General features: G+C 41.0%; 1 protein-coding gene across 1 annotated transcript in view; it reads left to right on the top strand.

Moving 5' to 3' along the window:
- The window catches only part of CDH17 (cadherin 17), a 776,088-nt gene that overhangs the window by 316,066 nt on the left and 443,195 nt on the right, over positions 1-16,827 (top strand). Inside the window, exon 6 of the mRNA XM_044067353.1 lies at positions 12,470-12,608. Coding sequence (XP_043923288.1) covers positions 12,470-12,608 — 139 coding nt within the window. The remainder of the gene's footprint in view (positions 1-12,469; positions 12,609-16,827) is intronic.

Here is a 16,827-nt window from a genome sequence, read left to right as displayed (position 1 = left end):
GTTAAGAGGGTAATGTACATTACTTAAACCTTGCCAGATTATCCTCTTTCTGTTCTAATATTGACTCCACCTTCTTTCCATACCCTTTACTTCTCTCATTCTTTTGTCCCCACCTTTTCTTTAGACGCCCTTCTCATTTACTTCCCTGAAAACTCTTTGTGACTACCTTCATTCAGTTTTGCAGTATCTTCATAGGGAATTCCTCTTGCTCTGCTTTACTCACCATTTGCAATGCCTGCCTGTGCCAAACCTACCAACAACTGCCACTCCCCACACTCAAATAAATCACAGTTTTCTAAATGTATTTCCATATGAGAGAAACATTTTCATTGGATCACTTCTATAAAAGTCCATCCATACTTTCCTCATATCTTCCCACAACCTGCTAACCCCATCCCAAGTCCACCACATACGCACATTTACTGCCTCACTTTCCTTATGCATCCAGCACACTGCTGCCTCCCACTAACCATTCTCTTTAATCCAATATGATGTCATATAACATGAGTTCAGAAATCTCATATGAAAAAATTGGTCACAACTCCTTCAAGCAGTGCATCACTTCCCACACCTATTCCCGCACACACTCACTTCATCCTATTTAAATCATCTCTTCCTTAGTTGGTTAAATTCTTCTCCTTTGCATACTGCCCCAGTATCCTTACATATCATCCCCATTATGCCTTTTTACATTGCTATTTATCTTTCCCCATTACCTTTCCTTCTTCCTTCACACAAATTCATGTTACTCACTAACTTCCCCCCTCTGAACCCTTTCCTCAATATCATAGCACTAAACATCTTCAGGACCTCATTAAGGTCTACTAAGTCTCCCCATTCTCCTAGCTCCTACATTCATTCTACCTTTTCTATCTCCTTCTACCAAATTGCCAATCCAGTATTTCTCCAAACCCTGTCTCAAAACATTCCCAGATCTCTATCCTCACATCCTCTATCCTCTCATCCCCTCAACCAAACTAGCCCTCCTAGCCACCTACTCATATGGCTGTCTGTTGCCCTCCAAATTACCTCATCCTTATATCCCAGACTTTACTTCCTTTAGATCTCACTTAGCCCATGTTAGATCATTCAATTGTACCCTATTCAGGGGAGAAGGTGTGACTCAGCTTGCTACATTTACAATGGCTACAGGACTGCAGGTGTATTACTTGCAGCAGCAAGCCTAGCAAGCCTATGCTGCAGTGGTTTGCCACTGACCAGGGCATTGGTGTGTGGTAGTATGCATGTACCCTCTGTGAGCAGCTATGGAAGACCATATAGCTGACTTGGGAAGGAGCAGGAGAAATGTTATGAGGACCGAATCCTTGACATCCTGATGGTGGATCCTACTCATGGTTCACTTGACTCTCACCATAGATAAATGAATGAGCTGTAGGGCTCTCATCTTCAGATAATGACTGGGTTAATGGAAATGCCAAAAGTGTAGGGCTAAATGGTCAGGAGCGATCAGGTAACAAAAAAGTATGCAGTAGTGTGCCCTGCTTTCTTTTAGCTGAATGAAGTAGTATATTTTGCTTAATATATTCTTCTTTTTTGTAATATACCTGTTTCTGGAATTATCTTAGGTGAAAAGAAACCACATGTATTCCAGTTTTCAGCTGAGTATGGTTTTAGCAATACAGTATCTTGTTTTAGTACAGCGTAGATTCCTTAGGTATTATGAAAAGGACTTTGTCAGTAATGATACCAACATAAATAACCATGCTTTGTTGGACAATGAAATGCATAATTTACACATTTATTTTCTTCCAAGAGGTAATAGTTAATTTGAGTTGGAAAAAAGGAATACATATTATGGAAGTTATTCAGAATTAGATATTGTGAACTTGAGGCATTAAGAAATATAAGGTCGTTATTATAAAGAATTGTATTTATTTGATTGAGATCAGTGTAGATAGAATTTATAAATACAGGAAATAGTACAGGGCTGAGTATGAACTCTTCATGGACTCCAGAAGTGAAAAACATTGGTAAATCTAGTGCATTATTGAAGCAGGTTTGGAATATTTAAGCAATAACCCATGGTTGAGTGTGGATAATGCTGGATTTATCCACAGTTGGTGTGGTTTGGTCATGAGGGCGAAGCCCAAGTGACAAAACAAAGCCAACCGTGGGTAAATCCAGTATTGCCCACACCCAGCCGTGGGTTATTGCTATTATACAATGACATTATTTAAGAAAAAAATACTTACTTTTCTTAATGTCTTTCTATAATGCCTCCATGCTACCCTTCCGTGGTTTTCCAGTATCCTAGGGCTTTTTCTGATGTACTACGCCTGTGTATGGAACTTGTGTTCCCATGCTTACACAGTACACCAGTGCTGTGCAGAAGTAGCAATGGAGAAAAAAAGGTCTCCATTTCTTTTTATTTATTTTTTTTTTAATTGAAAATAACAAAAGAAATCGGGAGACTTTTTATGTTCAGGAGAGCTGGGACAGACAAAATAAAAGGATAACCAGGTAAGTTTCTTTAATTTTGCAGAACGTACCTAATTATCTTCTTATTTTTGTCTGCACCTTCTCCCTCATTCATTTCATGTCTTCCATTTTCTTTTCTAAGGCAAAAAAAAAAAGAAAGAAAAGTAAAAAAAAAAAATAGGAGATATACTAATGGGAAAAAGTCCTGCGACCGGACTTTTTCACGTTAGTATATTCTCGGATTTACAACGGGCATGCTGGTTGGGCTGGCCAATCACCATGCTCATTTTTGAATATTAATGGCCAGTCATTGTATAATATATTATAAAGATAACTAGTGAGATATCTGATGGTGTTAGAGGAGACACTTGTGTCACTGAAATGCATAATAAAGAAAGTGTGGTCAAAGGAATCATTGCTTTTTACACCCATATAAAAGAGCACTTACAAGGAGACCTTTCCTCATATTTAGAACAATTGTGTTATTTGCTTGTAATAGTGCAGCAGTAGCACTGAAACTGGGGTGAAATCTGTGTTGCCCAGGTTTTTGACAACCTTTTAAAAATGGAAAATTTGTTTAAAGAACACTTTTTCAAGAACTTTTGCAAAGGAACAGAGTTGCAATTTGATGGTAGTGTTTCTGCATTGTTAGGTATTTTTGGGACAGGAATAAATGTGGCATTTTCCATTCATCGGAACAATTCATAATGAGAATGAGAGGTTAAAGATGCTTGTAGGTTCATAGGTTCATAGGTTGGTACTAGGCTATCAGCCCTAGGGCCTATACAAGCCTAGCCATAACAATTCCCTGGCTATTTCTTCCCACACTATTTACTTCCCTGGACCCCTGTCTAGCAGGGTGACTGACATGATCCCTGGGGTGAAGTTCCTTTCTCCCATCCAATCATCAAGGTTCCTTTTGAAGAGGGCCAAAGAGGCACTCTGCTTGACATGTATGGGCAATCTATTCCAGAGTCTGGGGAGTCTCTGGGTCAGGAACCTATCCCTCCAGCATGTTTTGTTTATTGTGATGACAAGGTTTAGATCCCTGGAGCATGTGGCTCTGAGGGATTGGGATTTCTTTAAGTGTAGCATGTCCAACAGCTCTGGGTTTGACATGGCCTTGTATGTTAAGCAGAGATCGCCTCTGAGTAGACGATATGTGACAAAGTATAGCTGGAGTTTTTTAAGGCGGTCAACGTAGGACATCTGCTTTAGGCCTGTGATCCTTTTAGTGGGGTATTTCTGTGGCCTTTCCAGTTGTGGCAGATGTCTTGAGAGGTATATACCAAACAGGGCGTTGTATTCTATAATGGGTCTAATGAGGGATGAGTACAGTGGGACAATGACCTCCTTTTTTCTGGATGAAAAGCCCTTAGTGATGAGGTGTGCCACATAGAAGGATTTCCTGACTATTGTGGTGATGTGGTTATCGAAGGTGAGACCACTGTCCACCTGTGTCCCTAAGTCTCTTATCACACTTTTGGTGCTTAGTGTACTGCCACCTATATGGTAATTCACGGGTACATGTTTTTTCCCAAAGGGGATAACTATACATTTCTTGGCATTGAGCTTGAGCCCAAGGCTCTGGCACCATGCATCTGTTTCTGTAAGGCCCTTTTGTAGAGTATCCACATCATTTGGGGATTCAATAATGGCTTCCAGTTTGCAGTCATCTGCAAACTTTGTTATCCAGAGTCCCTTAGTGTTGGCCTGTACTTCAGAGAAGTAGATGCCAAACAAGAGCGGTCCCAGGACTGAACCTTGAGGTACTCCACTTGTCACTTGTCTGGAGCTGGATTTGGAGTTGTCTACTTTTACAGTGTGGGTTCTATCAGTAAGCCAGTTAGCAACCCATTGGGTGATGTAGGGATTAATACCCAGTTTAGTAAGTTTATCTATGATTCCAGAGTGGGGGGTGGTGTCAAAGGCCTTGGCAAGGTCTAGATAGGCTGTGTGGACCACCTTACCCTTGTCCATGGCTTTGGAGACTGATTTGAAGAAGTCATTCAGGTTCAGGAGACAAGATCAGCCCTTCACGAACCCAAATTGGGTGGGGTCCAGTGTTTGAAGGTTGCCAATGTCTTTATTTATTTATAAGTTCCATGATAATACACTCCATGGCCTTGCAGATAAGGCTTGTCAGACTGATGGGACGGTAGTTTCCAGGATCCAAGGTGGATTCCCCCCTTGTGGAATGGGATAACTATAGCTCTGTTGCCACTCAGTGGGCATGAAACCTGAGGTGAGGCTATGATTAAACATGACACTTAGGTAAGGTGCCAGTTCATATTGTAGTTCATGTAGTACACAGCCCGGGATATCATCTTGTCCCATGGATGCTGTATTCTTAGCTTTGGAGAGTGCGTTTTTTACCTGTGTGGGCATTATTACCAGAATTTGGCAATCTTCCGGTATTGAGATGGGCCATTTAGGGGGTGAGAGGGGGGTGAAGTTGGCACTGAATCGATCTGCCAGGATATTGGCAATATCCTTGGGATCAGTATATTTAATGCCATTCTGTTTTAGCTCAGAGCAGATCTGAGCATTGCCATTTAGATTCTTGACATAGTTATAGAATGCCTTGTGGTTGTCTTTGGAATATTTGGCAATTTTATTTTCGTAACTAGCTTTGGAGGATTTTATGAGGGATCTCAGTTTCTTACTGAGGCTGGTAAGGAAGTTTTTTGCATCCTGGGACTTTCCTCTTTTCTGCAACAGTTTCTTCCTTTTGTTGTAAAGTTTGTTTATGGCAGGGGACCACCAGATTGGCTTCTTTTTTTTTGGATGAGAGCATCTTGGTTCTATTTGGGATGGTACGATTCATGCATGAGCGGATGTGCTCATACAGTGCCTTAGTGTAGGATTCAGCAGTTGAACTTTCAGTTCCCGTCTGCATGGGTGTCATGAAGTTTGTCACTTCTGACTTGAGTAGCATGAAGTTGGCTTTGGAGAAGTTTTTTATGGAGATTTCCTTACTGGGGGGGTGGGGGTGGGATGTGGATGTTAAGGGTGATTAGCTTATGGTCAGACCTGACTAATGAGGGGGTGACCATAGGTGTGGAGCTTTGATTTCCCATGTTGGTAATAACCAGGTCTAGGATATCGGAGCCCCTGGTGGGTCTATGGATTAGTTGATCCAGGGCGTTGGAATTTATGAATTCCAAGAACCGTTGGGCAAAGGTGTTGGTACATGAGTAGTTTTCCCAGTTAATGGCAGGGTAGTTAAAATCACCCAGTATTAGGGTGTTTGGTTCTATCTTAATATTTTCCAGTATGTTTAGAAAGGTGTAGTGAGAATCTTGGGGTATGGTGGGGGATCTGTAGCAAGCTACAATTTGGATTGCAGTCTTACCTAGTGTTAGTTGCACCTGGAGAACTTCAGACACATTGTGTTGGGCAACTAGCCTGGTGGTGTGAATATCCTTGGTGAATATGGACACTCCTCCACCTTTAGTGTTTCGGACATGCTTTGGTGGCCGAAAAGTGTGGTAAGAGTTGTAGCCTGGGATTGCAGGGGTGCTCTCTGGAGCCTTGAACCAGGTCTCAGTTACTGCACAGATATCGATGTTCTCCATTTTTAGGAGTGCCTCGAGAGAGTGCATTTTGAGGTTTAGACTTCTAGCATTGAGTAGCATTACCTTCAGATTTTGCATGCTTGTACCTGTTACGGTGGTGGTTTTGTCCTTTGAACTTTGCCTAAAAAGGCACTATAGGGGTGGCAAGAGCCTTAGCCAGTAACCTGAATCCCAGGGGTGACAGGTGCAGACCATCTCTGGCAAAGCATTATGGTCTGTCAATCATGTCATCCCAGGCAGACAGATACTGGATCCCCTTTGAATGACACCAGAAGCTTAGCCAATTGTTGAAGTCAATCATTTTGTCCTTATATTGTGGTATCATTCTGGGTGAAGACAGGATGCTACTCAGGGCTAGGGTCATACCTGCCTGGGCCACATGATCCGAGAGCTCTTCCATGTCTCTTTTCATGTAGTCCAGGGAGGTACGTCTCAAGTCATTCACTCCAACATGGACAATGACAGAGTCATATTTGTACTTGTTGTGGAGTGACTTGAGTGCATGCGGTATGTGGCGGATCCTGGCACCCGACAGGCAGCTGACTGTAATTTTCTCCTTGTTCAACCTGGTGAGAGGGACATCAGTGTGCCGGACTATAGAGTCACCTATGACTAAAGTGTTAGGTACATTGTCTTGCCTTAGGGGCTGTTGCTGGGTGGCACACTGGTGTTGTGAACTATGTGACACTTTAGTTGTGATTGGTGTTTGTTTGCATTTCAGCTTCAGAGGTCCTTGTTGCTTGGGCAGGTTACAGTTAAGGGCCTCTGCATATGCGGATTTAGTGTTGCTATATGTGGGTGTTGGTGGTGTGGGTTTAGAAGGGCTATGTGTTGCTTGAGGTGTGGTGTGGGTGTTAATCTTCTCCTCTTGACTGTCTAGCACAATCTTGGGTGGAGAGAGCTTTGCTTCCATTTTGGCTATGTAAGTGCATCTCTCACAAGTTGTAGTGTTGGGTGGTGGGAGGAGAGGGTTGTCTGTGTACATGAGGCAATTGCTGCATTTCCCTAGTTTGCCCAGATTCACCAGGTGGACAGGAGAAATCACTGGAAGCTGACCCTTGGACATGCCTGGTTTGGTGCTTTTTTTTTTTTGTAAAGTACAGGAGCTGTTTTCCCTTACCTTAGCAAGGTAATTTGCAATTATAGGCTGTTTAGTGCCTACTATTAATTTCTCCTTATTAACAAGGAGAGTTGAGTGCTTGTACCAGTTTAAGGCTTAGAGAAAGTGCTAGTCACAGGGATGCTTAAAGGTAAGATGAAAAATAAATGCACACTGCAGTCTGCACTAGAGAAGTTAGATGTGAAAGTAGGTAACTTAAGTTTTACCTGTTTAAAAAGTCAAGGTTTAGTGGGGACTAGTTACTATTTTTAAAACAGCAAGATGGGTTGAAAGGGGTGGTCACTTTTGTATTCTGGTACTATGGAATACAGTAGGATGGCCAATAAATTTAAATAGTTGAAGGGGAGGGGTTTTTGATTTTGTGGTTACTCACACAAGCCAGTGAAAGGAGAGAGGAAATGAGATATATGGTCAGATTAACATAAGAGGCAGGCAACTAGAAAGACAGTGGTATTTAACAAGGCAACTGTAACTAGGTGGGTGGACGGGAAAACATTCTGCCGAAGAGAGAGAGAGCTGTGGTCTCTTTTGAAGTTTTAATATGCTGTTAAAGCAGAATGCAAGTTAAACACAAGGTAAAGAAAACAAACTACAGTATTTAAAATATACAAAATACAAAAAATAAAAGCAAACTAACCTTTCCTTCACAGCAAAGTGTAGCAGAGTCTGGATGAGCCTTTCTGGTAAAGCTCTGAAATGTTTTATTTTACCCCTTAAATAGAAGATTTAGTTCCTAGCTCCACCCCTCAGTTAACAAATGATTAACCTTAAGTGACCTCTTCTATCTTATGAATGAGTCCTTAATTGATCAGTTCTAATTTCTGCCTGACTCAGTTCTAATTTCTGCCTGACTGAGAAGAGAGAGAGAGCTGTGGTCTCTTTTGAAGTTTTAATATGCTGTTAAAGCAGAATGCAAGTAAAACACAAGGTAAAGAAAACAAACTACAGTATTTAAAATATACAAAAAATAAAAGCAAACTAACCTTTCCTTCACAGCAAAGTGTAGCAGAGTCTGGATGAGCCTTTCTGGTAAAGCCTTGTAAGAATGCAACAAATGTATTTTGCAGTTTTTAAAGACTCTGGGTTGAAAATCAAAAAGGAAAATTGGAATATGTTTGGGATTTTTGTAAGCAACTGGGAAATGAAATTACTTGAAAAGGTGTTAGAGTGGAATAAAAGGTAAAATGTAATTGTATCTAAAAGTAGGTTTAGAGGGTATAAGAGCCGGTGTTGAGGTGCTCACAGTTTGTGCTGTTGTGATAGAAACTGCAAAGAAGTTTTTATGTTTTTCAGTAGTGTTTAGAAGAGGAAGTGGGTAATTCTCAGAATCATGTGGAGGAAAAGAAGAGTTTACTTTGGGTTTATGCTAAGAGTTTCTTGATCTCAAATCAGTACATTTAAGTTTTTCTTAGGGTCTGAAACTGGGTAGACCAAGTGTTAGAATTAATGCAGTTCTCTGCTGATGTTGGATATATAGTACAACCAGTTTCTTCAAAACCCAGGAGTCTGAGTCACTGGATTATCTGAGTTTCAGTCATATCCCCCATTAAAATTAGTAAATGTATGGCCTGCCTTTGTGAAGTGGCTTCTTTTACCTGTATTTTACCTTTAGTTTGCATTGCAAAGTACGTATATAATTAAGATATGAAGAGCAGTAATGTGACCTACTTGAGGAATGTCATAGTGATCAGCTGACTGTAACAGGGTAATCATAAACACCCAGTTACCTGTTACCTGCTACTAGAAAACAGAAAGTGCTGGAACTACATTTTAAAATAGTGTGCCAAGAGAAATGATCACCTGCTTAAAGTATCCAGACTAGGAACAAAGTAATATAGAAACAATGCTTATCAATCCATCACAGGGACAATAAGAGGCCTAGCTACATATACTTCTAAATAGACACACTTAAAGTTCCTGACACCTTTTACGATAGCATTCACCTTTCAAATTAAGCAGGGCAATACATGATAACCCTGGTACAAATCATCAATAATAACCTTAAAGGTAGACAAAATAGTACTTTGTGTGATCTGTAGTGACAACTTATTCCACAGGGTTGGAACACATTGAGTTGAGAACCAGTCTTTTCATCGAGTCTTGTTAATTTGATGCAGTATGCACAGTTCCATGTGCTTTTACAGTGCAGGCGACATCCTAATTGAAGCAATAAAAGGCTACTGCCCCAAGGAAGTGCTGTAGGCAAACTGATGATTTTCTATATTGCCATACATGTGTGTGTGTGTGTGTGTGTGTGTGTGTGTGTGTGTGTGTGTGTGTGTGTGTGTGTGTGTGTGTGTGTGTGTGTGTGTGTTTAGGGGGAAAATAAATGAATAAATGAATGCATTTAGGAGACTGCAACTGCCCACACATAATCAGTCTAGATTAGAAATGTTAAAAAAGGCTTGAATCCTGACAAGTTTATATTACAAAAGTTACATGCCCCCAGGACATTTAGATAACTGAGTTTCTACTGTACCCTGACCTTCATTAAGCAGGTTATATGTACCAATCCTTAATTTTAATTTAGTGTATATTCATAAACATTTCATAGATTTCTTTTAACATTATTTGAGAGGATAATCATTTTTGTGTAATGTATATGTGGTTTTGTTTAATTAATTTTCAGACATGAATGGTCTGTTTGCCAAAATATGGCAGGAATGGAATTATGGATCTTAGTAAGGAAAAAATAATGCCAATGGAGGCAGCTTAAAATGTGTATTTTGCTTCTGGTAGATAAAACATTAGACTGAAATTATGAGAAGGCCATATATTGCTCTATTGCTGTAGACATGAAAAGGGGCTAATAAAAAGTATATGTGCAAGTCTATCTGCAGTGTGCATGTTCCTGAGCTGCAAAACAGTAGTGACAACGCATCTTCTTTTTGCAATGCTGTTTTGCTTTCGTGGGTGCATTGTCTTATCTGGCCTGCAGAAAAGTGATCTTGTCATAAGACACCTTTTGTTAAAATGGTTTGTAGACTAGTTGTGATAACCAGCTGATTAGGTCATCTGTAGCATGCACTACCAACTTTGTGAATCCACCCCTTTAACACATAGATACTTCCTCCAATAAAATCCAGTTAACCAATTGGATCATGCAGTAGTGAAGTTTTCTTAAAGTATACACGTTTCAGCTTATGGTACACAAAGATTTATTTTTAAAAGTATTTAATTGGATTTACCATACATTCCTCCCATCAGCTAAACACCATTTATACATAAGGCAGTTTTAATCTAGTGAACACATACCATGGGGACAAAACATGAAAAATAAGAAACCTTCTGGTATTTTAGTTAAAAGCATGTTGACCCTAGCATTCTTTTACATTTTGGAGAACTCAAAGATTCTACATTTGAAACACAATACTTTGATGTGATGTAAAACAATGCAATCATATACCATTGTACAACGAATCTTAGCATTGATAATAAAGTGATCACAAATACATTGGATTGCCTCATAGGTTCATAGGTTCATAGGTAGGTACTAGGCTGTCTGCCCGAGGGCATTTATAAGCCTAGCCAGAGTGTGTCAGCTTTCGCTGCCCCATTGATTAATTAACTGAGCCTCTGTCAAGAAGAGCCAATGAAGTGATCTCATCCCAGGGGTGTATTTTCTGTTACCCATCCACTCATCAAGGTTTCTCTTGAAGAGTGTTAGTGAGGGGCTCTGCCTAATGTAGTTAGGAATTTTGTTCCAAAGCATGGGGAGTCTCTGTGACAGGAATCTATCCCTCCAGCTTGTTCTATTTATTGTTATGGTGAGATTTAGCTCACTAGAGCGAGTGGCTCGCAGTGACTTGGATTTCTTTAGGTGGAGCATGTCCATCAATTCTGAGTTGGACATGGCTTTGTAAGTCAGGCAGAGCTCACCTCTGAGTAAGCGATATGCCACTGAGTACAGCCGGAGTTTTTTCAGTCGGGCTGTATAGGACATATGTTTGAGACCAGTAATCCTCTTGGTAAGGTACTTTTGTGATCTTTCCAGCTGTTGGAAGTGTCTTGTGAGGTACATCCCAAACGGGGCATTGTACTCTATGATGGGTCTGATGAGTGATGAGTAGAGAGGCACTATAACCTTTTTATTTCTAGATGCGAACCCTTTAGTAATTAGATGGGCTACATAGATGGATTTCCTAACTATTTTGGCAATATGATTGTCAAAGGAGAGATTACTATCGACCTGGGACCCCAGATCTCTTATTACCTCTTCTGTATTAAGGGGGCTGCCACCTATGTGGTATTTCATGGGTGTTTTGTTTTTCCCAAACAGGATGACTATGCATTTTTTGGCATTTAGCTTGAGACCATGAGTTTGACTCCAGGTGTCCGTCTCAGTAAGGCCCTTTTGGAGAATGTCCATGTCAGCCAGAGAGTCAGTTATGGCTCCCAGTTTGTAGTCATCGGCGAACTTGGTTAGCCATAGTCCTCCTGTGTTTGCCTGTACTTCTGAGAAGTATATGCCGATTAGTAGGGGTCCCTGTTGTGGAGTGTCTCGCAAAGGCATGTGGCTATATATGAAACACATTTAGAACACCTGAAATAATAATAACCTTATCCACAGAATTTCCAAGCCACCTTTTCAAAATCCTATCTTAGTCAATTATCCTGTTGCAGAAATTGCTACCAAAGTGCTACCAAGCGATACAGGCACCTTTTTGATGAAATGTTTTCTTAAACTCTTTAAATACTTGCACATTTCATTAGATACCATAAGTACAACATGGGCTAGCATTTCCTACCCTTTTTAGCACTGAAGCCTACTTTCTCCTGAGAAATAGGGCATATCCGTGATGGGGCTTTAGTAAGAATACATATGTCTAGCTCTGACAGTGAGTTTCTGTCTAACCAGTCTCAATGCCTGTAGTTTCAGCTTTGCTTTCTGATTCTGGAAGACCCCTACCATCACAGGAAATTTATGGATCTCAGGAGAAGTAGTTCATATCACAGGAGTCAGTTTCATTACTAGGGTTGTATGCTCATATGCCTCTGGTTCCAACAAACTTGATAACCTGAAAGGGCCACCAAAATAAGCAAAGATAAGCAGCGACAACAACATTTATAGTTCCGTATGGAGAGGGACAAAGAATGCAGGCAAAATGTAGTTATTTATGGAGTTATGCATTAATGGCAGTAATAGAGCTGGTGACTGCACGAGTATTACAGGACAACAGAAGGAAAGTTCCTTTAACTTTGGTAATGGGAAATATGGTTATGACAAACACAATGTCGACTGTTACTGCATCATACTAATGTTTGGGTTAGCTTGGGTAAAAAGTAACTTGTCTTTGGAAGTTGTAACATCTCCTCATCTTTTTCATAACAGATAGAAGCAATGGATGCTGAAAACAGAGCCATAGATGGGCCATATACACTCAGCGTTACTGTCATTGATGTGAATGACAATCCACCAGTTTTTGAACACTCACAGTACCATGGAGTTGTGATAGAGAATTCAAGACCAGGTATGTAGTTATTTTATTAATAATGTTATCAAATTTCTGTGACCTTTTCCATGAGTGATTTAATTCCATTTTATCTTCCATCGCTCTCTCTTTCCCTTCCTTCTTCCTTTCTCCCTCTATCTCCATCTCTGTTTCTCTCTCTCGCTCTCTGTCTTCCTACTTCTCCTTATCTCACTGAGCAGTATGCATAATTTTGATAGTCTCTTGTCCTTCTTACCTTTCCTTCCTTCTGTCATCTCTTGCACACTCTTCCTCTTCTTTCTGGTTCCTACTAGGATGCACAGTGCAGGTTTTGCCATTTCCGACTTTGTATCGCACTTTGCATGGCACCATAAAGCAGCTTCAGCACCCACTCTCCAGGTGTAAATTGAGACATATTACTTCAAACTGTCAGCTATGATCCTTGCAGGTGTAGCTATGGCTTATATGTTGGAACATGTCCATGACAAGCAGAATGGCAGAAGATGGAATTGTTCATTCATTCCTTAAATCAAGTTTTACTTTTCTTTAGGTAGTACAGGGGAACTCAGGGTGCTTGCATATAACTGCACTAGAATATGTTCTGAGGTATTGTTAGTAAATGAAACAGCAAATCTGCTCTGCTTTCATCCAACTGCCAAGTGTCACCCCTCTTTTCTCTGAGAATAGGAATCATTGCTGTATGTTGTCTCTTTCATTTACTAACCAGTATGTCATGAGTTCAGTCTCTCTCTGAACTTTGCACTGATAGAGAAGCTTTTCAATGCATCCTTCCTGACTCTTTTGCTGCCTTGGTGTTCTGTCTTCAATAGATAGTAAACTCTTCTGATGCACACCTTCCTTGGCAGATGACTTACTTCTCTCTAGGTGCTGTCCTGAAGGCATTACTACATGCCTATGCCTATGATAGCCATGCATATTACTCTGCCATCCATCTGATGTATCTGACACCCTCATGCACACATGCTAAACCATGTTCATGTATTCGTTTATCTGATTTCTAATAGTCCTCATTTGATATTGTGTATAACACCAATGAGAACTATAATTGTTTTGCTCACAGCATTAGCATGAATTTATATTTTGTACCTTTGTTTGCATATTAAAGAGTTGGATTCTGCTGCCATTGCAGTGATCTGCGCATTATTCATTTGTTTCTTATTGCTGTTACAAAATGTTTTTATGTTTTCACTTTTAGTCTGATCAAAGCTTTCTATAGTAATATTACTTGCCGTAGTCTTGAAAACATTTTTTAAATGTAGAAAAAAATCCCAAAATAAAAATGAAATTAATATTTATTTATACTTTGCTGACTGGGCTAGTCCCACTAGGCTAGCAGCCTCTTTTCAGAGGAGACTGGAAGTGGTATATATACTGCAAAGGGAAATTTGCCCAGAGCATCATGGCACTTCCCCTACTCTTTTTGATAGGTGCTATGGGATCTTTTACAACTACCTGAACTACCACTGACTCAAGCAGATGGGGCCTCAGTTTAACATCTCTTCTGAAGAACAACACACTCAGGAGTGCAGCACCCCTCTGAAGGTGCACTGCAGTGTCAGTAGTCGATATACTTGATATGGAAGTAGAACCCACAGCCTTCTGCACCAAAGGCAAGTGTGCAACCTGTTGCACCACTGACACTGCTATATTGAATCACTACAAAAAACTTGGTTTAAAATTTCTGTTTTGATTATTTGTGCAAAGTACAAGTGGTAAGATAAGCTAAATGATGTGTATAGCTAGCCAAAAACAATATATGGCAACTCTTTGTCATAGGATCATAGGATCATTAGAGATTACTAGTCTAATGGGCCTAGGGCCATTACAAGCCTAGCCAGGAGTTTATACCCAAAAAGAAACATCAGTCAGGACCTGTCACCCCTGTCAGTGAGGGACACAGGTGGAAACACTGGGACAAATTTGTGGTTTTCCATCCACTCATCAAGGTTGTGCTTGAAGATGGTCAGTGAGATGCTCTGTTTGACATATATGGGAAGTCTATTCCACAGATGGGGCAGCCTCTGGGAGACAAACCTGTCTCTCCAGCAGGTTTTGTTGATGTTGCATATTAGATTCAGGCCTTTTGAGTGGGTAGTGCATGTGACGTTAGACTTATGGATATGGAGGATCTCTAGTAGGGCAGGGTCTGAGACTGCCTTGTAGGTGAGACACAAATCACCCCTGAGCAATCTGTAGGATACCAAGTACAGTGATAGTGATTTGGGCCTGTCTGCATAAGACAGGTGTTGGATGCCATGGATTCACTTTGTGAGGTATTTCAGTGGCCTTTCCAGTTGATGCAGATGCTTGGAGAGGTACATCCCAAATGGGGAGCTATATTCAATTATTGGTCTAATGAGGGAGGACTATAGAGAGGTAATAACCTCCTTTTTTTCTGAATGCAATCTCTTTACTTATGAGATGAACCACGTAAAAGGCTTTTCTGACCACTGCTGCTACATGATGGTCAAATGTGAGGTTGTTATCAACCCAGTTTCCATAGGTCTCTCACCACAGGTTATGTGCTTAGGGGGTTGCTGTTGATGTGGTAATCAATAGGGGTCATGTTTTTGCTGAATGGTATGCTGATACATTTTTTTGCATTTAGCTTGAGGCCATGACTTTGGCACCAGTCATTAGTTGCTGTGAGACCCTCTTGCAGTATGTTAACATCATTTGGGGAGTCAGTGACAACACCCAACTTACAGTCATCTGCAAACTTGGTCAGCCACAGGTCTTTTTTCTTTGCCTGGACCTCTGAGAAATAGATGCCAAACACTAGGGGTCCCAGGACAGATCCCTGGGGAACTCCACTAGTGACAGGTCTGCTATTGGAGGTACAGGTGCCTATTTTGACTTTGCTCGTCCTGTCAGTGAGCCAGCTGGCCACCCAACTAATGAGATAGGGATTTACACCAAGTTGTGTTAGCTTTTCAATGATGCCCGAGAGAAGGATTGTGTCAAAGGCCTTGGCCAAGTCAAGGTAAGCTGTATCCACTGACTTTCCCTCATCCAGGGCCTTGGCAACAGTCTCAAATAAGTCAGCCAGGTTCAACAGGCAAGATCTGCCCTTGACAAATCCAAACTGGGTAGGGTCAAGTGCTTGGAGATTGCCTATGTCCTTATTTATGAGATCCATAATAATACGCTCCATGGCTTTACAGAACAGAACTGTCAAGCTAATGGGGCAATAGTTTCCAGGGTCAGTAGTGGCACCACCTTTGTGCAAGGGGATGACAATGGCAGTTCTACACTCTGCTGGAATGAAGCCTGTACTCAGACTTTGGTTGAATAGGGTGTTCAATGGCAAAGCCAGTTCTTGCTGGAGATGATGCAGAATACAGCCTGGGATACTATCAGATCCTATGGAAACTGTGTTCTTTGCTTTGGATAGGGTCCACAACACTTGATCTATGGAGATGTGAGGTGTGGAACAAGTATTGGGGATGTTGAAAGGGCCTTTGGGGGGATAGGGGGTGACGTTTGCTAGCAGGTTGGCTAAGTCAACAGGATCATTGTAAGTGATACTGTTAAGTATTAATTTGGAACAAAACCTGGGCTTTGCCTTGGAGGTTCCTGACGTAACTGAAAAAGACTTTATGGTTTCCCTTTGTTTTGGAGGCTAGTTTCAATTCATAATTGGCTTGGAGGTTTTCACTAGTGATCTAATTTGCTTGTTGAGGTTAAAGAGGGAGTTTTTCCAATTTGGAATTTGTTCCTTTTTACCCTTGGACAACAGTTTCTTCCTATTGTTGTAAACCCTGTTGATAGAGGATGTCCACCAAACAGGTTTGTGTTTCCTTGAGGAGCACATTTTAGTTCTATTGGGTATGGCTGAGTCCATGCAGTTGTACAAGTGCTTGTATACTCCACTGATGTGCTGTTCAGCATAGTAGTTTGCATCCTGTGAGGGAGATGGTGGTGTGAAGCTACAGATACCCTCCCTTAGGAGGCTGTAGTCAGCTTTTGAGAAGTTGTTTAGGTTGAGTATGGCTGGGTGGGGGGGTTGTGTGGGATAGAAACTTCGAATGAGACAGTCTGATGATCTGATGTCACCAGGGAAGAATGTAGTATGGGAGTGGTGGACCGGTCACCCATGTTGGTGAGAACCAAGTCCAGAATATTATGTCCTCTTGTGGGGGATGAGACAAGCTGGTCTACTGCATTAGAACTGATGAAGTCAAGGAATGATTGAGAGAGTGCATTAGTGCAAGAATAGTTTACCCAGTCTATGGTG

Source organism: Protopterus annectens, chromosome 3.part1 (genome assembly GCF_019279795.1).
Source record: "Protopterus annectens isolate FY-2018-M chromosome 3.part1, PAN1.0, whole genome shotgun sequence".
In the NCBI taxonomy this organism is placed as follows: Eukaryota; Metazoa; Chordata; order Ceratodontiformes; family Protopteridae; genus Protopterus; species Protopterus annectens.
The sequence above is the reverse complement of the archived record's forward strand: the minus strand, read 5'-3'. Positions and strand labels throughout refer to the sequence as shown.